Raw genomic sequence first — 20,592 nt, forward strand, 5'->3', positions numbered from 1 at the left:
AGTGAAACCATATGATAATTGACTCTCTCTGCTTGACTTATTTCACTCAGCATAATCTCTTCCAGTCCTGTCCATGTTGCTACAAAAGTTGGGTATTCTGCATAATTTTTATTTCACTTCTGGAAGTTTCTTCTTATTTCTGGTCCATGTCTTAGAAGAGAGCCCTGATGAGGCAGTTTTGAGAATTCAGAGGACCTAAGTTGCTCTAGCCTTTTAGTCCTACTTACTTGGACCCCTTACATTTACCCAGTATTGGAGAATGGGGAAGCCCTGCCAGTTTAAGTTGCTGTTCTAAGATTGGCCAACTGTGTTTTCCAGTAAGAACTTGTTGGCTATTTTGGGGTTTTCCTGTTCTCCTGGCCAGTAATGTTGCTCTGTTGCTGCCTGCTTCCTTTTGCATAGATGCTAATGCCATGCAGGTCTTGTGCCTTTTGGTTTACTCTACCTGCTTCTATTTTGGGGTTTGGGGGACAGCCTTCTGAATTTTATTATAAATGTTGTCCGTGGGTTTTTGGTTTTACTATTTAGTTGTACTGTTTCTATGTGAGGATTCAGATAAGTTGAAAATGAGCTGCTGTTGCTTTTGTTTTCCTCTGACAAAGAATTCTGATAATTACTTTTAAAAAACCCCAGCACATGCAGTTCTTTTTTTTTTTTTTCTTTTTCCAATTTATTTATTTTCAGAAAAACAGTATTCATTATTTTTTCACCACACCCAGTGCTCCATGCAAGATGTGCCCTCTATAATACCCACCACCTGGTACCCCAACCTCCCACCCCCCCGCCACTTCAAACCCCTCAGATTGTTTTTCAGAGTCCATAGTCTCTCATGGTTCATCTCCCCTTCCAATTTACCCAAAAGCACATACCCTCCCCAATGTCCATAACCCTACCCCCCTTCTCCCAACCCCCCTCCCCCCAGCAACCCACAGTTTGTTTCGTGAGATTAAGAGTCACTTATGGTTTGTCTCCCTCCCTATCCCATCTTGTTTCATGGATTGTTCTCCTACACACTTAAGCCCTCATGTTGCATCACCACTTCCTCATATCAGGGAGATCATATGATAGTTGTCTTTCTCCGCTTGACTTATTTCGCTAAGCATGATACGCTCTAGTTCCATCCATGTTGTCGCAAATGGCAAGATTTCGTTTCTTTTGATGGCTGCATAGTATTCCATTGTGTATATATACCACATCTTCTTGATCCATTCATCTGTTGATGGACATCTAGGTTCTTTCCATAGTTTGGCTATTGTGGACATTGCTGCTATAAACATTCGGGTGCACGTGCCCCTTTGGATCACTACGTTTGTATCTTTAGGGTAAATTCCCAGTAGTGCAATTGCTGGGTCATAGGGCAGTTCTATTTTCAACATTTTGAGGAACCTCCATGCTGTTTTCCAGAGCGGTTGCACCAGCTTGCATTCCCACCAACAGTGTAGGAGGGTTCCCCTTTCTCCGCATCCTCGCCAGCATCTGTCATTTCCTGACTTGTTGATTTTAGCCATTCTGACTGGTGTGAGGTGATATCTCATTGTGGTTTTGATTTGTATTTCCCTGATGCCGAGTGATATGGAGCACTTTTTCATGTGTCTGTTGGCCATCTGGATGTCTTCTTTGCAGAAACGTCTGTTCATGTCCTCTGCCCATTTCTTGATCGGATTATTTGTTCTTTGGGTGTTGAGTTTGTTAAGTTCTTTATAGATTTTGGACACTAGTCCTTTATCTGATATGTCGTTTGCAAATATCTTCTCCCATTCTGTCAGTTGTCTTTTGGTTTTGTTAACTATTTCCTTTGCTGTGCAAAAGCTTTTGATCTTGATGAAATCCCAAAAGTTCATTTTTGCCCTTGCTTCCCTTGCCTTTGGCGATGTTCCTAGGAAGATGTTGCTGCGGCTGAGGTCGAAGAGGTTGCTGCCTGTGTTCTCCTCAAGGATTTTGATGGATTCCTTTCTCACATTGAGGTCCTTAATCCATTTTGAATCTATTTTTGTGTGTGGTGTAAGGGAATGGTCCAATTTCATTTTTCTGCACGTGGCTGTCCAATTTTCCCAACACCATTTATTGAAGAGGCTGTCTTTTTTCCATTGGACATTCTTTCCTGCTTTGTCGAAGATTAGTTGACCATAGAGTTGAGGGTCTATTTCTGGGCTCTCTATTCTGTTCCATTGGTCTATGTGTCTGTTTTTGTGCCAGTACCATGCTGTCTTGATGATGACAGCTTTGTAATAAAGCTTGAAGTCCGGAATTGTGATGCCACCAACTTTGGCTTTGTTTTTCAATATCCCTTTGGCTATTCGAGGTCTTTTCTGGTTCCATATAAATTTTAAAATTATTTGTTCCATTTCTTTGAAAAAGATGGATGGTACTTTGATAGGAATTGCATTAAATGTATAGATTGCTTTAGGTAGCATAGACATTTTCACAATATTTATTCTTCCAATCCAGGAGCATGGAACATTTTTCCATTTCTTTGTGTCTTCCTCAATTTCTTTCATGAGTACTTTATAGTTTTCTGAGTATAGATTCTTAGCCTCTTTGGTTAGGTTTATTCCTAGGTATCTTATGGTTTGGGGTGCAATTGTAAATGGGATTGACTCCTTAATTTCTCTTTCTTCTGTCTTGTTGTTGGTGTAGAGAAATGCAACTGATTTCTGTGCATTGATCTTATATCCTGACACTTTACTGAATTCCTGTACAAGTTCTAGCAGTTTTGGAGTGGAGTCTTTTGGGTTTTCCACATAGAGTATCATATCATCTGCGAAGAGTGATAATTTGACTTCTTCTTTGCCGATTTGGATGCCTTTAATTTCCTTTTGTTGTCTGATTGCTGAGGCTAGGACTTCTAGTACTATGTTGAATAGCAGTGGTGATAATGGACATCCCTGCCGTGTTCCTGACCTTAGTGGAAAAGCTTTCAGTTTTTCTCCATTGAGAATGATATTTGCAGTGGGTTTTTCATAGATGGCTTTGATGATATTGAGGTATGTGCCCTCTATCCCTACACTTTGAAGGGTTTTGATCAGGAAGGGATGCTGTACTTTGTCAAATGCTTTTTCAGCATCTATTGAGAGTATCATATGGTTCTTGTTCTTTCTTTTATTGATGTGTTGTATCACATTGACTGATTTGCGGATGTTGAACCAACCTTGCAGCCCTGGGATAAATCCCACTTGGTCGTGGTGAATAATCCTTTTAATGTACTGTTGAATCCTATTGGCTAGTATTTTGGTGAGAATTTTTGCATCTGTGTTCATCAAGGATATTGGTCTATAGCTCTCTTTTTTGATGGGATCCTTGTCTGGTTTTGGGATCAAGGTGATGCTGGCCTCATAAAATGAGTTTGGGAGTTTTCCTTCCATTTCTGTTTTTTGGAACAGTTTCAGGAGAATAGGAATTAGTTCTTCTTTAAATGTTTGGTAGAATTCCCCCGGGAAGCCATCTGGCCCTGGGCTTTTGTTTGTTTGGAGATTTTTAATGACTGTTTCAATCTCCTTACTGGTTATGGGTCTGTTCAGGCTTTCTATTTCTTCCTGGTTCAATTTTGGTAGTTTATATGTTTCTAGGAATGCATCCATTTCTTCCAGATTGTCAAATTTGTTGGCGTAGAGTTGCTCATAGTATGTTCTTATAATAGTTTGTATTTCTTTGGTGTTAGTTGTGATCTCTCCTCTTTCATTCATGATTTTATTTATTTGGGTCCTTTCTCTTTTCTTTTTGATAAGTCTGGCCAGGGGTTTATCAATTTTATTAATTCTTTCAAAGAACCAGCTCCTAGTTTGGTTGATTTGTTCTATTGTTTTTTTGGTTTCTATTTCATTGATTTCTGCTCTGATCTTTATGATTTCTCTTCTCCTACTGGGCTTAGGGTTTCTTTCTTGTTCTTTCTCCAGCTCCTTTAGGTGTAGGGTTAGGTTGTGTACCTGAGACCTTTCTTGTTTCTTGAGAAAAGCTTGTACCGCTATTTATTTTCCTCTCAGGACTGCCTTTGTTGTGTCCCACAGATTTTGAACCGTTGTATTTTCATTATCATTTGTTTCCATGATTTTTTTCAATTCTTCTTTAATTTCCTGGTTGACCCATTCATTCTTTAGAAGGATGCTGTTTAGTCTCCATGTATTTGTGTTCTTTCCAAACTTCCTCTTGTGGTTGAGTTCTAGCTTCAGAGCATTGTGGTCTGAAAATATGCAGGGAATGATCCCAATCTTTTGATACCGGTTGAGTCCTGATTTAGGACCGAGGATGTGATCTATTCTGGAGAATGTTCCATGTGCACTAGAGAAGAATGTGTATTCTGTTGCTTTGGGATGAAATGTTCTGAATATATCTGTGATGTCCATCTCATCCAGTGTATCATTTAAGGCCTTTATTTCCCTGTTGATCTTTTGCTTGGATGATCTGTCCATTTCAGTGAGGGGAGTGTTAAAGTCCCCTACTATTATTGTATTATTGTTGATGTGTTTCTTTGATTTTGTTATTAATTGGTTTATATAGTTTGCTGCGCCCACGTTGGGGGCATAGATATTTAAAATTGTTAGATCTTCTTGTTGGACAGACCCTTTGAGTATGATATAGTGTCCTTCCTCATCTCTTATTATAGTCTTTGGCTTAAAATCTAATTGATCTGATATAAGGATTGCCACTGCTGCTTTTTTCTGATGTCCATTAGCATGGTAAATTCTTTTCCACCCCCTCACTTTAAGTCTGCAGGTGTCTTCGGGTTTAAAATGAGTTTCTTGGAGGCAACATACAGATGGGTTTTGTTTTTTTATCCATTCTGATACCCTGTGTCTTTTGATTGGGGCATTTAGCCCATTAACATTCAGGGTAACTATTGAGAGATATGATTTTAGTGCCATTGTATTGCCTGTAAGGTGACTGTTACTGTATATTGTCTCTGTTCCTTTCTGATCTACCACTTGTAGGCTCTCTCTTTGCTTAGAGGACCCCTTTCAGTATTTCCTGTAGAGCTGGTTTGGTGTTTGCAAATTCTTTCAGTTTTTGTTTGTCCTGGAAGCTTTTAATCTCTCCTTCTATTTTCAATGATAGCCTAGCTGGATATAGTATTCTTGGGTGCATGCTTTTCTCGTTTAGTGCTCTGAAAATATCATGCCAGCTCTTTCTGGCCTGCCAGGTCTCTGTGGATAAGTCAGTTGCCAATCTAATACTTTTACCGTTGTATGTTACAGACTTCTTTTCCCGGGCTGCTTTCAGGATTTTCTCTTTGTCACTAAGGCTTGTAAATTTTACTATTAGGTGACGGGGTGTGGGCCTATTCTTATTGATTTTGAGGGGCGTTCTCTGAACCTCCTGAATTTTGATGCTCGTTCCCTTTGCCATATTGGGGAAATTCTCCCCAATAATTCTCTCTAGTATACCTTCTGCTCCCCTCTCTCTTTCTTCTTCTTCTGGAATCCCAATTATTCTAATGTTGTTTCGTTTTATGGTGTCACTTATCTCTCAAATTCTCCCCTCATGGTCCAGTAGCTGTTTGTCCCTCTTTTGCTCAGCTTCTTTATTCTCTGTCATTTGGTCTTCTATATCGCTAATTCTTTCTTCTGCCTCATTTATCCTAGGAGTGAGAGCCTCCATTTTTGATTGAACTTCATTAATAGCTTTTTTGATTTCAATTTGGTTAGATTTTAGTTCTTTTATTTCTCTAGAAAGGGCTTTTATATCTCTGGAGAGGGTTTCTCTAATATCTTCCATGCCTTTTTCAAGCCCGGCTATAACCTTGAGAATTGTCATTTTGAACTCTAGATCTGACATATTACCAATGTCTGTATTGATTAGGTCCCTAGCCTTCGGTACTGCCTCTTGTTCTTTTTTTTGTTGTGAATTTTTCCGCCTTGTCATTTTGTCCAGCTAAGAGTATATGAAGTAGCAAGTAAAATACTAAAAGGGTGGCAACAATCCCAGGAAAATATGCTTTAACCAAATCAGAAGAGATCCCAAATCATGCGGGGGGATTTCTCCCCCCTCTCGATTGGGTGAGGGATCTCCTCTGATTGGCATCTCCTTTGATTGGGATCTCCCAATCTCTTTTGATTGGGATCTCTTCTGATTTGGGGATAAAAAGAGGTTCAAAAAGAAAAAAAGAAAAAAAAGAAAAAAAGAATTAAAAAAAAGAGATTGAATTAAAAATTCAATCAAGAGTTTAAAAAAGAATTAAGAAAAAAAAAGATTGAAGAGATTAGGATCTCTTCTGATTTGGGGATAAAAAGAGGTTCAAAAAGAAAGAAAGAAAAAAAAAGAATTAAAAAAAAAGAAAATGAATAAAGAAAAGTATAAAAAAGCAAAATATATATATATTAGATAATCTAGTTAAAAAACGTTAAAAAAGAAAAGGGTAAAATTATAAAAAATTTTAGAAGAAGAGAAAAAAAAATGAAAAAGAAAAAAAAAATTAACTGCAAGACTAAAAAATCACAGGCAGAAAGCCATAAGTTCCGTGGTTTGTTTTCTCCTCCTCTGGAATTCTGCTGCTCTCTCCTTGGTATTGAAACTGCACTCCTTGGTAGGTGAACTTGGTCTTGCCTGGATTTCTTGTTGATCTTCTGGGGGAGGGGCCTGGTGTAGTGATTCTCAAGTGTCTTTGCCCCAGGCGGAATTACACCGCCCTTACCAGGGGCTGGGCTGAGTGATCTGCTCGGCTTTGCTTTCAGGAGCTTTTGTTCCCTGAGTGCTATCCGTAGAGTTCCGGAGGACGGGAATACAAATGGCGGCCTCCTGGTCTCCGGCCCGGAGGAACGGAGAGCCCAGGGCCCTGCTCCCCTGTGCGCCCTCAGCGAACAGCTCCTAGTAACTCGCGTCTGCCTAACCTCCGGCCGCACTCTGAGCTCACCGAGCTTGCGACCGGTTCAAGGCAACAGCGAGCTGCGAGCTTACTGTCGGCTCTGTCTCTGCAGCCGGCTTTCCCGTTCCAATATCCGCAAGCTCTGCGACACTCAGACACCCCCGATCCTTCTGTGACCCCGCGGGACCTGAGGTCACGCCGACCCCGTGTGGGCTTCGCCCCGGTTTAGCCTCCGGAGCGATGTCCCTCAGCGGAACAGACTTTTAAAAGTCCTGATTTTGTGCTCCGTTGCTCCGCCGCTTGCCGGGAGCCGGCCCCTCCCCCCGGGGTCTATTTTCCCGTCGGTTTGGATTCACTTCTCCGCCAGTCCTACCTTTCAGAAAGTGGTTGTTTTTCTGTTTCTAGAATTGCTGTTCTTCTCCTCGATCTGCCGATGGATTTGCAGGTGTTTGCAATCTTTAGATAAGCTCTATAGCTGATCTCCTGCTAGCTGAAGTAGTCTCAGCCTGCTACTTCTCCGCCATCTTGACTCCTCCCTTTGCAGTTCTTTTTTGTATTAAGTGCAAATTAGAAGGATATTGGTAGGTGTTTTGGGCGGTTGAGAAAGGGACGTCAAAGAATTAGGAGTGCTAATTCTTTTGTTTAAATACATACTTTTTCCTTCTGTGTCTCCAGTTTGGTAAGAGTTCAACAGAGATGGAAGAATTTTTAATGATGAAACAACAGCTCCAAGAGAAGGAGGAACTCATTAGCTCTCTGAAAGCCCAGCTCAGTCAGACGCAGGCAGAGCAAGCGGCTCAGGTAGGTTGGAAGGTACCTCATGAGCATTAGAATAAAGAATCATGAAAGTCTAATGGTGACAAGCCAATTCAGACAGTCATTTTTTAAAACCTCAGTATATAAAAGTATAGTAGCTAGAATGTTGTAGTAGAAATTAGAAGCGTATAATAGTAGAAGAAATTAGAAGTGTCATTTACCTTGATGAATTTGCCATAGCCTGTTTTATGGCTGTTTCTTAGTTATACAAGCCTGAAAGTTGGTTTTAATAGCACACAGAAATTCAGTCTCTTGGGAATGGACTCACATTGTTTGAAAGAGACTGGTAGATAAACCAAAAGAAATACAAATGATTATGTTCATTCTTTCCCTATAGTAAAACCTTAATAGGAGGTTAAATTATAATCAGAAGAGTACTTAAGTGGGCATACAATAGAAAGTGCTATAGTTACATGATTCAGTGTTATATGGCACTAATATGTAATATTCCTCATATTTATTTCTGATACCAGGATCAGACGGTTTGAGCTGGCATTCTCAACTCCTTCTGTCTGTTTTTCTAAATTTCCACTGTGATCACCCACCTCTGCATTTTTCCTTTGAGAAAGTTTTTGACTTGTGAAACTTTTTTCCCTGTGAAGTATCTTTGCATGATAGTTAGTCCTTTCCATTGAGTGTTTTTCATTTTTTGGTAACTTATGGTATTAATGATGTTTTCTGTCCATGGATGGCCTGCTCCTGTGTATACAGTTATATAGTGTATCTTGAAATCCTTACTTTTATCTATTAGCTTTTATTGTATCCTTTTTATGTACAAGAACTATATACAATGTATGATAGAGAAATACAAAATGTGATTTTTACGAGCAGCTTATAACATGGAAAGCCAAGAATATAAATATATTAACAGGTCCATCATAATGTAAGCCATTCAGAGTAAGTGAATAGTAAGCATCAACACAAATGTAAAGTATTTTAAGAGGTCAAAGAGGTTACCATGAATGTGACAACCAAGGAAGGTATATGGAAAACTTAGGATTTAGGCAAAACTGTGATGGATAGATAATAATCTCAATAAGATGGTTGAACATATTCCATTTGTGGGAAATGGTCTGAGCGAAATCACAGAGAGAAAAACGAATATGGTACATTTATAGGGAAGGATATGAGATGCATTTGGCTAATGAGGGACACCAGTGCCTGTACATTTGCAACACAGGATTCCAAATTCATAGTAATGTCTGAACAGAGAATCAAAAAAATTATGAAGATTTTTTTCCTACCTAGAAGGAGAGCTATTCAAGATGTCACAAATTGAGAAATTAGCAGTAGTTGAAGGACCAATACAAAATGGGCAAGTTAAGATCAGGTCAGCATGCTCAATTACAGATCTTAAGGAAGTAAATAAGCAGGCATTCATCTACAGACATCCACATCCTCAAAACAAAACTAAACTAAAACACTGGTACTAAATAGCTCACAGTCAACTTACTTCCATTTTATTCTGTTAAGAGCCAGTTACAAGTGAGGATGATCTAGAAACTAGCAAGTAATGACAGCTGAAAATAGCTGTCTGGGGAGGTGGTGTGGATTTGGAAATACATGAAGTTCTTTGGTAGAAGCAGTTCTTTGAAGACTAGCTAACATTCTTGATGAATATGGATGCAGAAATTCTCAGTAAAATACTACCAAAATGAATCCAACAATACATTAAGAAAAATCATTCACCACGATCAAATGGGATTTATTCCACTTGTAGAGAATTTTGAATAAAAGATCTTTTAGCTTGAAGTTTGCCTTACAGGGCATGTCAATTTCACTGAATGTGTGTGCTATTAACGTGCCTAGGACTTCACAGAAATCTAACTTCACTTTGTAGTTTTAATATTCTAATCTCTGCAGAACTTTTGAAAAATATACCTCTTGTATATTTAAGCATTTCTAATAACTATGCAAATATAATTTTTAATCAGAATTTATATTTGGGCTGATTTCTGAGTTTGATAATAGGATTTCTCTTACATTGGGAAGTTACTGTCAGGCATACCTATCTCTCTTCCAGCATTCTCATCCTTGACATTAAAAATTTGATTAAAATCTATTGCCTATCAGTTCTTAGTGTTCGTCTTGGAAGAATAGGGTATGAATTTTGTTTGTGCAATATTCGGGGAGTGTAACATGTATAGTTTCTTTGGTGTGTGTCTTTAGTTGAGTTCCATGCAGCAGGTGGTCCGAGAGAAAGATGCCCGCTTTGAAACACAAGTTCGTCTTCATGAAGATGAGCTTCTTCAGTTAGTAACCCAGGCAGATGTGGAAACAGAGATGCAACAGGTGTGTTGCTAAAACTTAGTAGAATGACTGTCATTTGGTTAACATTTAAAATGATCACAGCCACTTTTCTACCCTTACATACTGCTCTCCACTTGGTCTTAGTGTGCTCCTTAATTGGCTTCTTTTTGGTGTTCTTATCATCTGTTGCATATTAATATTTATTTTTTCTTGTCCTTACCTTGCCTTTTATGCCTCTAACCAGGTTGTTGGTACTCAAAAGCTGGCTTTAATTGGCAAATGTATGTGGTAGTCAGAAATCAGTTTCTCTTCAGTTTGCCAATTGTAGCTTCATTAAACACCTGATCCAAAGCTTCAAATCAATGAAGCTAGTTTTAAACTTTCAAAAAATTAAATGAAAGGTAGTGATTTTGAAACATAAAGTCTTTTATTAAATGGATTATTCTTAAAAAAATAATTGAGTATACTTCGGAAATTGGCTTCATTGTTTTTATCATCTACTAACTCCAAGGTATTTATTTTTCTCTGTGTGTAGTGTAGTGTGGTAACCAGAAGTGCTCTAGTGGTTTTCATGGTTGATCCATTTAATTGTTTTTGAGTGAAAACTTCTTCCATATTCTAAGTAATCCTTCAGAATACACTTTTTGAACTGGAATATTAATGTGTACATGTATTATTGATTTATTTATCCAACAAATATTTATCGAGTGCATGTCCTATGCATGAAAGCTAGAAGAGAAGGTTCTTGCCTGCATAAAATGCTTTCGTTGGTGAGTGAGATATACATGCACTTATGTTACTAAGGTATAGGAAATTGACTCTATATGGTTTTAAAAGTGGTTGTATCATTTTCTTGAATAGTTAAAAAGACTCCCTAATTCAGGGGCTTGCTTGTGTCTCAGTTTAGCTATTGTCACTCTACTGGAGAAGTCATTTTTGGAGATTCTGTTTTTTGATGCTGGATGGGGAGCATGGCATGCTGGTGTCCCACTCTTTAATCTGCCATCCTCAACATTCAGAACTCTTAAATACACAAATCTACACAATCTTTTGAAAGGTAAACAGATAACGGTGCTCATTGGTGTAGCACACTGTATCTAAGACATTTCCTTCTCAGAAATTAAAGGTGCTGCAGAGGAAGCTTGAAGAGCATGAAGAAGCTTTATTGGGCCGTGGTCAGGTCGTGGGCTTGCTGCAACAGGAGCTGACTACTGCTGAACAGAAAAACCAGGTACTACCTTGTGATCTTTACTGCCTGCCTTGGGAGTGGAGTATTCATTTTCACCTTGTTTTTATTTATTTATTTATTTTGGGGGTTTGGGAAAGGGCAGAGGGGAAGAGAGAGAATCTTTTTTTTTTTTTTTTCAGTGTTACAAAATTAATTGTTTATGCACCACGCCCAGTGCTCCATGCAATACGTGCCCTCCTTAATACCCACCACCAGGCTCACCCATCCCCCCACCCCATCGCCCTCCAAAACCCTCAGTTTGTTAGAGTCCACAGTCTCTCATTGTTTGTCTCCCACTCCTGCTTCTCCCAACTTACTTCTCCTCTCCATCTCTCAATGTCCTCTGTGTTATTCCTTATACTCCACGAGTAAGTGAAACCGTATGATATTTGACTCTCTCTGCTTGATTTATTTCACTTAGCTTAATCTCTTCCAGTCTCGTGCATGTTGATACAAAAATTGGGTATTCATCCTTTCTGATAGAGGCATAATACTCCATTGTATATATGGACCATATCTTCTTTTTCCATTTGTCCATTGAAGGGCATCTTGGTTCTTTCCATGGTTTGGCAACTGTGGCCATTGCTGCTATGAACATTGGGGTACAGATGGCCCTTCCTTTGACTACATCTGTATCTTTGGGGTAAATACCCAGTAATGCAATTGTAGGGTCATAGGGAAGATCTATTTTTCATTTTTAAAAAAGATTTTATTTATTTATTTGACAGACAAAGTGGCTGCACCCAACTTGCATTCCCACCAACGGTGTAAGAGGGTTCCCCTTTCTCCAAATCCTCTCCCAAAACTTGCTGTTTACTGTCTTGTTAATTTTGGCCTCTTTCTTACTTACCTTTCTTACTGGTGTAAGGTGGTATCTCAATGTGGTTTTGATTTGAATCTCTCTGATGGCTAGTGTGGAGATTGCTGCTATGAACACTAGGGTGCATATGGCCCTTCTTTTCACTACATCTGAATCTTTGGGGTAAATACCCAGTAGTGCAATTGCAGGGTCATAGGGTAGTTCTATTTTTAATTTCTTAAGGAATCTCCACACTGTTTTCCAAAGCGGCTGCACCAACTTGCATTTCCATCAACAGTGTAAGAGGGTTCCCCTTTCTCCACATCCCCTCCAACACTTCTTGTTTACCGTCTTGTTAATTTTGGCCATTATAACTGGTGTCAGATGGTATCTCAATGTGGTTTTGATTTGAATCTCCCTGATTGCTAATGATGAACATTTTTTCATGTGCATGTTACCCTTTGTATGTCTTCTTTGGAGAAGTGTCTGTTCATGCCTTCTGTCCATTTTTTGACATGGTTATCTGTTTTGTGTGTGCTGAGTTTGAGGAGTTCTTTATAAATCTTGTGTATCAGCCGTTTGTCTGTAGTGTTATTTGTGATTATCTTCTCCCATTCTGTGGGTTGCCTCTTTGTTTTGTTGACTGTTTCCTTTGCTGTGCAGAAGCTTTTGATTTTGATGAAGTCCCACAAGTTTATTTTTGCTTTTGTTTTCTTTGCCTTTGAAGACATGTCTTGAAAGAAGTTGCTGTGGCCAATGTCAAAGAGGTTACTGCCTATGTTCTGCTCTAGGATTTTGATAAATTCCTGCCTCACATTGAGGTCTTTTATCCATTTCGATTTATCTTTATGTATGGTGTAAGAGAATGGTCGAGTTTCATTCTTCTCTACATAGCTGTCCAATTTTCCCAGCACCATTTATTGAAGAGACTGTCTTTTTTCCACTGTGTATTTTTTCCTGCTTTGTCAAAGATTATTTGACCATAGAGTTGAGGGTCCATATCTGGGCTCTTTACTCTGTTCCACTGGTCTATGTGTCTATTTTTATGCCAGTACCATGCTGTCTTGGTGATCACAGCTTTGTAGTAAAGCTTGAAATCAGGCAATGTGATGCCCCCAGTTTGGTTTTTCTTTTTCAACATTTTCTTAGCAACTCGGGGTATCTTCTGGTACCATATAAATTTTAGGATTGTTTGTTCCAGCTCTTCAAAAAATGCCAGTGGAATTTTGATTGAGATGGCATTGAAAGTATAGATTGCTCTAGGCAGTATAGACATTTTAACAATGTTTATTCTTCCAATCTATGAGCATGGAATGCTCTTCTATCTTTTTATGTCTTTTTCAATTTCTTTCATGAGTGTTCTGTAGTTCCTCGAGTACAGATCCTTTACCTCTTTGGTTAAGTTTATTCCCAGGTATGTTATGGTTTGTGGTGCTATAGTAAATGGAATCAATTCTCTAATTCCCCTTTCTGTATTTTCATTGTTAGTGTATAAGATAGCAACTGATTTCTGGACATTGATTTTGTATCCTGCCACATTACTGAATTGTTGTATGAGGTCTAGTAGTTTGGGGGTGGAGTCCTTTAGGTTTTTCATATAAAGTATCATGTCATCTGCAAAGAGAGAGAGTTTGACTTCTTCTTTGCTTATTTGAATACCTTTTATTTCTTTCTGTTGTGTGATTGCTGTTGCTAGGACTTCTAGTACTATGTTGAACAACAGTGGTGAGAGTGGACATCCTTGTCTTGTTACTGATCTCAAAGGAAGACTGTCTGCTTTTCCCCATTGAGAATATATTCACTGTGGGTTTTTCATAGATAGATTTAATGAAGGTGAGGAATGTTTCCTCTATCCCTATACTTTGAAGCGTTTTAATCGGAACAGATGCTGTATCTTGTCAAATGCTTTTTCTGCGTCAATTGAGAGGACCATGTGATTCTTCTCTCTTCTCTTACTGATTTATTCTATCACATTGATTGATTTGTGAATGTTGAGCCACCCTTATATCCCATGGATGAATCCCACCTGGTCATGGTGGACAGTCTTTTTTTTTTTTTAATTTTTTAAATTTGTGTTCAGTGTAACAGTATTCATTGTTTTTGCACCACACCCAGTGCTCCATGCAATACGTGCTCTCTCCAGTACTCACCACCTGGTTCCCCCAACCTCCCACCCCCTGCCCCTTCAGCCCCCTAAGATTGTTTGAAAATTGTTTCATTCTTCTACATATAGCTGTCCAGTTTTCCCAGCACCATTTATTGAAGAGACTGCCTTTTTTTCCACTGTATATTTTTTCCTGTTTTGTTGAAGATTATTTGACCATAGAGTTGAGGGTCCATATCTGGGCTCTTTACTCTGTTCCACTGGTCTATGTGTCTATTTTTATGCCAGTACCATGCTGTCTTGGTGATCACAGCTTTGTAGTAAAGCTTGAAATCAGGTAACATGATGCCCCCAGTTTTATTTTTGTTTTTCAACATTTCCTTAGCGATTCGGGGTCTTTTTTGATTCCATATAAATTTTTGGATTATTTGCTCCAGCTCTTTGAAAAATACCAGTGGAATTTTGATCGGAATAGCATTAAAAGTATAGATTGCTCTAGGCGGTCTAGACATTTTAACAATGTTTATTCTTCTGATCCAAGAGCATGGAATGGTCTTCTATCTTTTTGTGTCTTCTTCAATTTCTTTGATGAGTGTTCTGTAGTTTCTCGAGTACAGATCCTTTACCTCTTTGGTTAGGTTTATTCCCAGGTATCTTATGGTTCTTGGTGTTATAGTAAATGGAATCGATTCTCTAATTTCCCTTTCTGTATTTTCATTGTTAGTGTATAAGAAAGCCACTGATTTCTGCACATTGACTTTGTATCCTGCCACGTTGCTGAATTGTTGTATGAGTTCTAGTAGTTTGGAGGTGGAGTCTTTCGGGTTTTCCATATAAAGAATCATGTCATCTGCGAAGAGAGAGTTTGACTTCTTCTTTACCAATTTGAATACCTTTTATTTCTCTTTGTTGTCTGATTGCTGTTGCTAGGACTTCTAATACTATGTTGAACAAGAGTGGTGAGAGTGGGCATCCTTGTCGTGTTCCAGATCTTAACGGGAAGGCTGTGAGCTTTTTCCCATTGAGGATGGTATTCGCTCTGGGTCTTTCATAGATAGATTTTATGAAGTTCAGGAATGTTCCCTCTATCCCTATACTTTGAAGCATTTTAATCAGGAATGGATGCTGAATTTTGTCAGATGCTTTTTCTGCATCAATTGAGAGGACCAGTGTGGTTCTTCTCTCTTCTCTTATTGATTTGTTCTATCACATTGATTGATTTGAGAATGTTGAACCATCCTTGTAGCCCAGGAATGAATTCCACCTGGTCATGGTGGACAATCTTTTTAATGTACTGTTGAATTCTATTTGCTAGGATCTTGTCGAGAATCTTGGCATCCATATTTATCAGGGATATTGGTTATTTGGGATATTGGATATTTCAATATGAGGGATATTGAAATTCTCCTTTTTGGTGGGGACTGCCTGCTTCTGGGATCAGGGTAATGCTGACTTCATAAAAAGAGTCTGGAAGTTTTCCTTCTGTATCTATTTTTTGAAACACCTTCAAGAGAATAGGCATTATTTCTTCTTTGAATGCTTGTTATAATTCTCCAGGGAATCCATCAGGTCCTGGGCTCTTGTGTTTTGGCAGGTTTTTGATCACTGCTGCACTCTATTTACTAGATATTGGTCTAATCCAGTTGTCAGTTTCTTCCTGATTCAGTTTTGGAAGTTTATCATTTTCCAGGAATGCGCCCATTTCTTCTAGGTTACTTAACTTACTGGTGTATAACCGTTGATGAGAATTTCTGATGATTGTTTCCATTTCTTTGGTGTTAGTTGTGATCTCTCCCTTTTCACTCATAATTTTATTAATTTGGGTCCTCACTCTTTTCTTTTGGATTAGTTTGGCCAATGGTTTATCGATCTTAATGATCTTTCAAAAAGATCATTAGCTTCTAGTTTTGTTGATATGTTCTACTGTATCTCTAATTTCTATCTCATTGATCTCTGCTCTAATCTTGATTAGTTTCCCTCTTGTTTGTGGTGTTGGCTTAAATTGTTGTTGGTTCTCCAGTTCTTGAAGGTGTAGAGATAGCTGTTGTGTTCTGGATTTTTTAGTTTTTTTGAGGGAGGCTTGGATGGCTATGTATTTCCCCCTTAGGACCGCCTTTGCCATATCCCATAGGTTTTGGACTGAAGTGTCTTCATTCTCATTGGTTTCCAGGAATTAAGTTCTTTGATTTCCTGGTTGATCAAAACCATCTTAAGCAGGGTGGTCTTTACCTTCCAAGAGTTTGAATTCCTTTTAAACCTTCTTGTGGTTAAATTCCAATTTCAAAGCATTATGGTCTGAGAATATACAGGGAATAATCTCAGTCTTTTGATATCGGTTGAGCCCTGATTTGTGACCTAGCATGTGGTCTATTCTGGAGAAAGTTCCATGTACAAGTGAGAAGAATGAGTATTCTGTTGTTTTACGGTGGAATGTTCTGTATATATCTATGAAGGCCATCTGGTCCAATGTGTCATTCAGTGCTTTTGTTCCTTTATTGATTTTCTGCTTGGATGATCTCTTAGTGAGAGTGGTATGTTAAGATCCCCTAGTATTAATGTATTCATATCAATATGACTATTTTGATTAACAGTTGTCTTATGTAGTGGGCTGCTCCTGTATTGGGGACATAAATATTTACAGTTGTTAGATCGTCTTGGTGGATAGACTCTTTAAGAATGATGTAGTGTCCTGAGTGCCTGGGTGGCTCAGTGGGTTAAGCCGCTGCCTTCGGCTCAGGTCATGATCTCAGGGTCCTGGGATCAAGTCCCGCATCGGGCTCTTTCCATAGTTTGGCTATAGTGGACATTGCTGCTATAAACATTCAGGTGCACGTGCCCCTTCGGATCACTGTGTTTGTATCTTTAGGGTAAATACCCAGTAGTGCAATTTCTGGGTCATAGGGTAGCTCTATTTTCAACTTTTTGAGAAACCTCCATACTGTTTTCCAGAGTGGTTGCACCTGCTTTCATTCTCACCAAAAGTGTAGGAGGGTTCCCCTTCCTCCTCATCCTTGCCAGCATCTGTCATTGCCTGACTTATTAATTTTAGCCATTGTGACTGCTGTGAGGTGATATCTCATTGTGGTTTTGATTTGTATTTCCCTGATGCCAAGTGATGTGGAGCACTTTTTCATGTGTCTGTTGGCCATCTGGATGTTTCTTTGCAGAAATGTCTGTTCATGTCCTCTGCCCATTTCTTGATTGGATTATTTGTTCTTTGGGTGTTGAGTTTGCTAAGCTCTCTATAGATTTTGGATACTAGCCCTTTATCTGATAGGTTGTTTGCAAATATCTTCTCCCATTCTGTCATTTGTCTTTTGGTTTTGTTAACTGTTTCCTTTGCTGTGCAAAAGCTCTTGATTTTGTTGAGGTCCCTATAGTTCATTTTTGCCCTTGCTTCCCTTGCCTTCGGCGATGTTCCTAGGAAGAAGTTGTTGTGGCTGAGGTTGAAGAGGTTGCTGCCTGTGTTCTCAAGGATTTTGGTGGGTTCCTTTCTCACATTAAGGTCTTTCATCCATTTTGAGTCTATGTTCATGTGTGGTGTAAGGAAATGGGCCAGTTTCATTTTTCTGCATGTGGCTGTCCAATTTTCCCAACAGCCTTTGTTGAAGAGACTGTCTTTTTTCCTTTGGACATTCTTTCCTGCTTTGTCGAAGATTAGTTGACCATAGAGTTGAGGGTCTATTTCTAGGCTCTCTGTTCTTTTCCATTGAGCTATGTGTCTGTTTTTGTTCCAGTACCATACTGACTTGATGAATACAGCTTGTAATAGAGCTTGAAGTCTGGAATTGTGATGCCACCAACTTTGGCTTTCTTTTTCATTATTCCTCTGGCTATTCGAGGTCTTTTCTGGTTCCACATAAATTTTAGGATTATTTGCTCCATTTCTTTGAAAAAAATGGATGGCATTTTGATAGGGATTGCATTAAACGTGTAGATTGCTTTAGGTAGCATAGACATTTTCACAATATTTGCTCTTCCAATCCATGAGCATGGAACATTTTTCCATTTCTTTGTGTCTTCCTCAGTTTTTTTCATGAGTACTTTATAGTTTTCTGAGTATAGATTCTTTGCCTCTTTGGTTAGGTTTATTCTTAGGTATCATATGGTTTTGGGTGCAATTGTAAATGGGATTGACTCCTTAATTTCTTTTTCTTCTGTCTTGTTGTGGTGTATAGAAATGTAACTGATTTCTGTGCATTGATTTTATATTCTGACACTTTACTGAATTCCTGTACAAGTTCTGGCAGATTTGGAGTGGAGTCTTTTGGGTTTTCCACATATAGTGTCATAGCATCTGCAAAGAGTGAGAGTTTGACTTCTTCATTGCCAATTTGGATGCTTTAATTTCTTTTTGTTGTCTTACTGTTGAGGCTAGGACTTCTAGTACTATGTTGAATAGCAGTGGTGATAATGGACATCTCTGCCATGTTCCTGACCTTAGCAGAAAAGCTCTCAGTTTTTCTCTGTTGAGAATGATATTCACAGTGGGTTTTTCATAGATGGCTTTGATGATATTGAGGTATGTACTCTTTATCCCTACACTATAAAGTGTTTTGATCAAGAAAGGATGCTGTACTTTATCAAAAGCTTTTTCAGCATCTATTGAGAGTATCATATAGTTCTTGTTCTTTCTTTTATCAATGTATTTTATCACATTGATTGATTTGAGGATGTTGAACCAAACTTGCAGCCCAGGATAAATCCCACTTGGTCATGGTGAATAATCCTTTTAGTGTACTGTTGGATCCTATTGGCTAGTATTTTGGTGAGAATTTTCACATCTGTGTTCATCAAGGATATTGGTCTGTAATTCTCTTTTTTGATGGGATCCTTGTCTGGTTTTGGGATCAAGGTAATTCTGGCCTCATAAAATCAGTTTGGAAGTTTTCCTTCCATTTCTATTTTTTGAACAGTTCAGCAGAATAGGTATGTATTCTTCTTTAAATGTTTGGTAGAATTCCCCTGGGAAGCCATCTGGCCCTGGGCTCTTGTTTGTTTGTGGAGATTTTTGATGACCGCTTCAATCTCCTTAATGGTTATGGGTCTGTTCAGGTTTTCTGTTTCTTCCTGGTTCAGTTTATATGTCTCTAGGAATGCCTCCATTTCTTCCAGATTGTCAAATTTGCTGGCGTATAGTTGCTTATAATATGTTCTTGTATTTCTTTGGTGTTGGTTGTGATCTCTCCTCTTTCCTTAATGATTTTATTTATTTGGGTCCTTTCTCTTTTCTTTTTGATAAGTCTGGCCAGGGGTTTATCAATCTTATTAATTCTTTCAAAGAACCAGCTCCTAGTTTCGTTAATTTGTTCTATTGGGGTTTTTTGTTTGTTTGTTTCCATTTCCTTGATTTCTGCTCTGATCCTTATTATTTCTCTTCTTCTGCTGGGTTTAGGCTTTCTCTGCTGTTCTTTCTTCAGCTCCTTTAGGGATAGGGGTAGGTTGTGTATTTGAGACCTTTCTTGTTTCTTGAGAAAGGCTTGTACCACTATATATTTTCCTCTCAGGACTGCCTTTGCTGTGTCCCACAGTTTTTGGACCGTTGTGTTTTCATTATCAGTTGTTTCCATGAATTTTTTCAATTCTTCCTTAATTTCTTGGTTGACCCATTCATTCTTTAGAAGGATGCTCTTTAGTTCCATGTAGTTTGGTTCTTTCCAACTTTCCTCTTGAGTTCTAGCTTCAGAGCATTGTTGTCTGAAAATACGCAAAGAATCATCCCAGTCTTTTGATACTGGTTGAGACCTGATTTATGACCCAGGATGTGATCTATTCTGGAGAATGTTCCCAGGGGAGTGTTTAAGTCCTGTGCTGCTATTGTATTATTGTCAATGTGTTTCTTTGATTTTGTTATTAATTGGTTTATATAGTTGGCTGCTCCTATGTTAGGGTCATAGATATTTACAATTGTTAGATCTTCTTGTTGGACAGACCCTTTGAGTATGATATAGTGTCCTTCCTCATCTCTTATTATAGTCTTTGGCTTAAAATCTAATTGATCTGATATAAGGATTGCCACCCCAGCTTTCTTTTGATATCCATTAGCATGGACTTTAAATCTGGAGGTGTCTTTGGGTCTGAAATGGGTTTCTTGTAGACAGCATATTGATACTTTTTTTTTTTTTCATCCATTCTGATACTCTGTGTCTTTTGATTGTGGCAATTATCCTATTTACATTCAGGGTAACTATTGACAGACATGAATTTAGTGCCATTGTATTGCCTTTAAGATGACTGTTACTGTCTATTGTTTCTGTTCCTTTCTGGTCTACTACTTTTAGGCTCTCTCTTTGCTTAGAGGACCCTTTCAATATTTCCTATAGAGCTGGTTTGGTGTTTACAAATTTTTTTAGTTTTTGTTTGTCCTGGAAGCTTTTTATCTCTCCTTGTATGTTCAGTGATAGCCTAGCTGGATATAGTATTCTTGGCTGTGTGTTTTTCTTGTTTAGTGCTCTGAATATATCATGTCAGTTCTTTCTGTCCTGCCAGGTCTCTGTGGATAAGTCTGCTGCCAGTCTAATATTTTTTACTGTTGCATGTTACAGACTTCCTGTCCCGGGCTGCTTTCAGGATTTTCTTTTTGTCCCTAAGACTTGTAA

At 38.6% G+C, this 20,592-nt stretch overlaps 1 protein-coding gene across 3 annotated transcripts in view; it reads left to right on the forward strand.

Annotated features, from left to right (window-relative positions):
• Positions 1-20,592, forward strand: part of GOLGB1 (golgin B1) — a 124,527-nt gene that overhangs the window by 35,971 nt on the left and 67,964 nt on the right. The window contains exons 6-8 of one of the 3 annotated variants that reach the window (XM_044252244.1): positions 7,472-7,597; positions 9,782-9,904; positions 10,980-11,093. The exons of 1 other annotated variant lie outside the window; for it this stretch is intronic. In XM_044252244.1, coding sequence (XP_044108179.1) covers positions 7,472-7,597; positions 9,782-9,904; positions 10,980-11,093 — 363 coding nt within the window. The remainder of the gene's footprint in view (positions 1-7,471; positions 7,598-9,781; positions 9,905-10,979; positions 11,094-20,592) is intronic. One more of the 3 variants, XM_044252245.1, reaches the window with a different exon arrangement.

The sequence above is a fragment of the Neovison vison genome, chromosome 6, assembly GCF_020171115.1.
Source record: "Neovison vison isolate M4711 chromosome 6, ASM_NN_V1, whole genome shotgun sequence".
NCBI lineage: Eukaryota > Metazoa > Chordata > Mammalia > Carnivora > Mustelidae > Neogale > Neogale vison.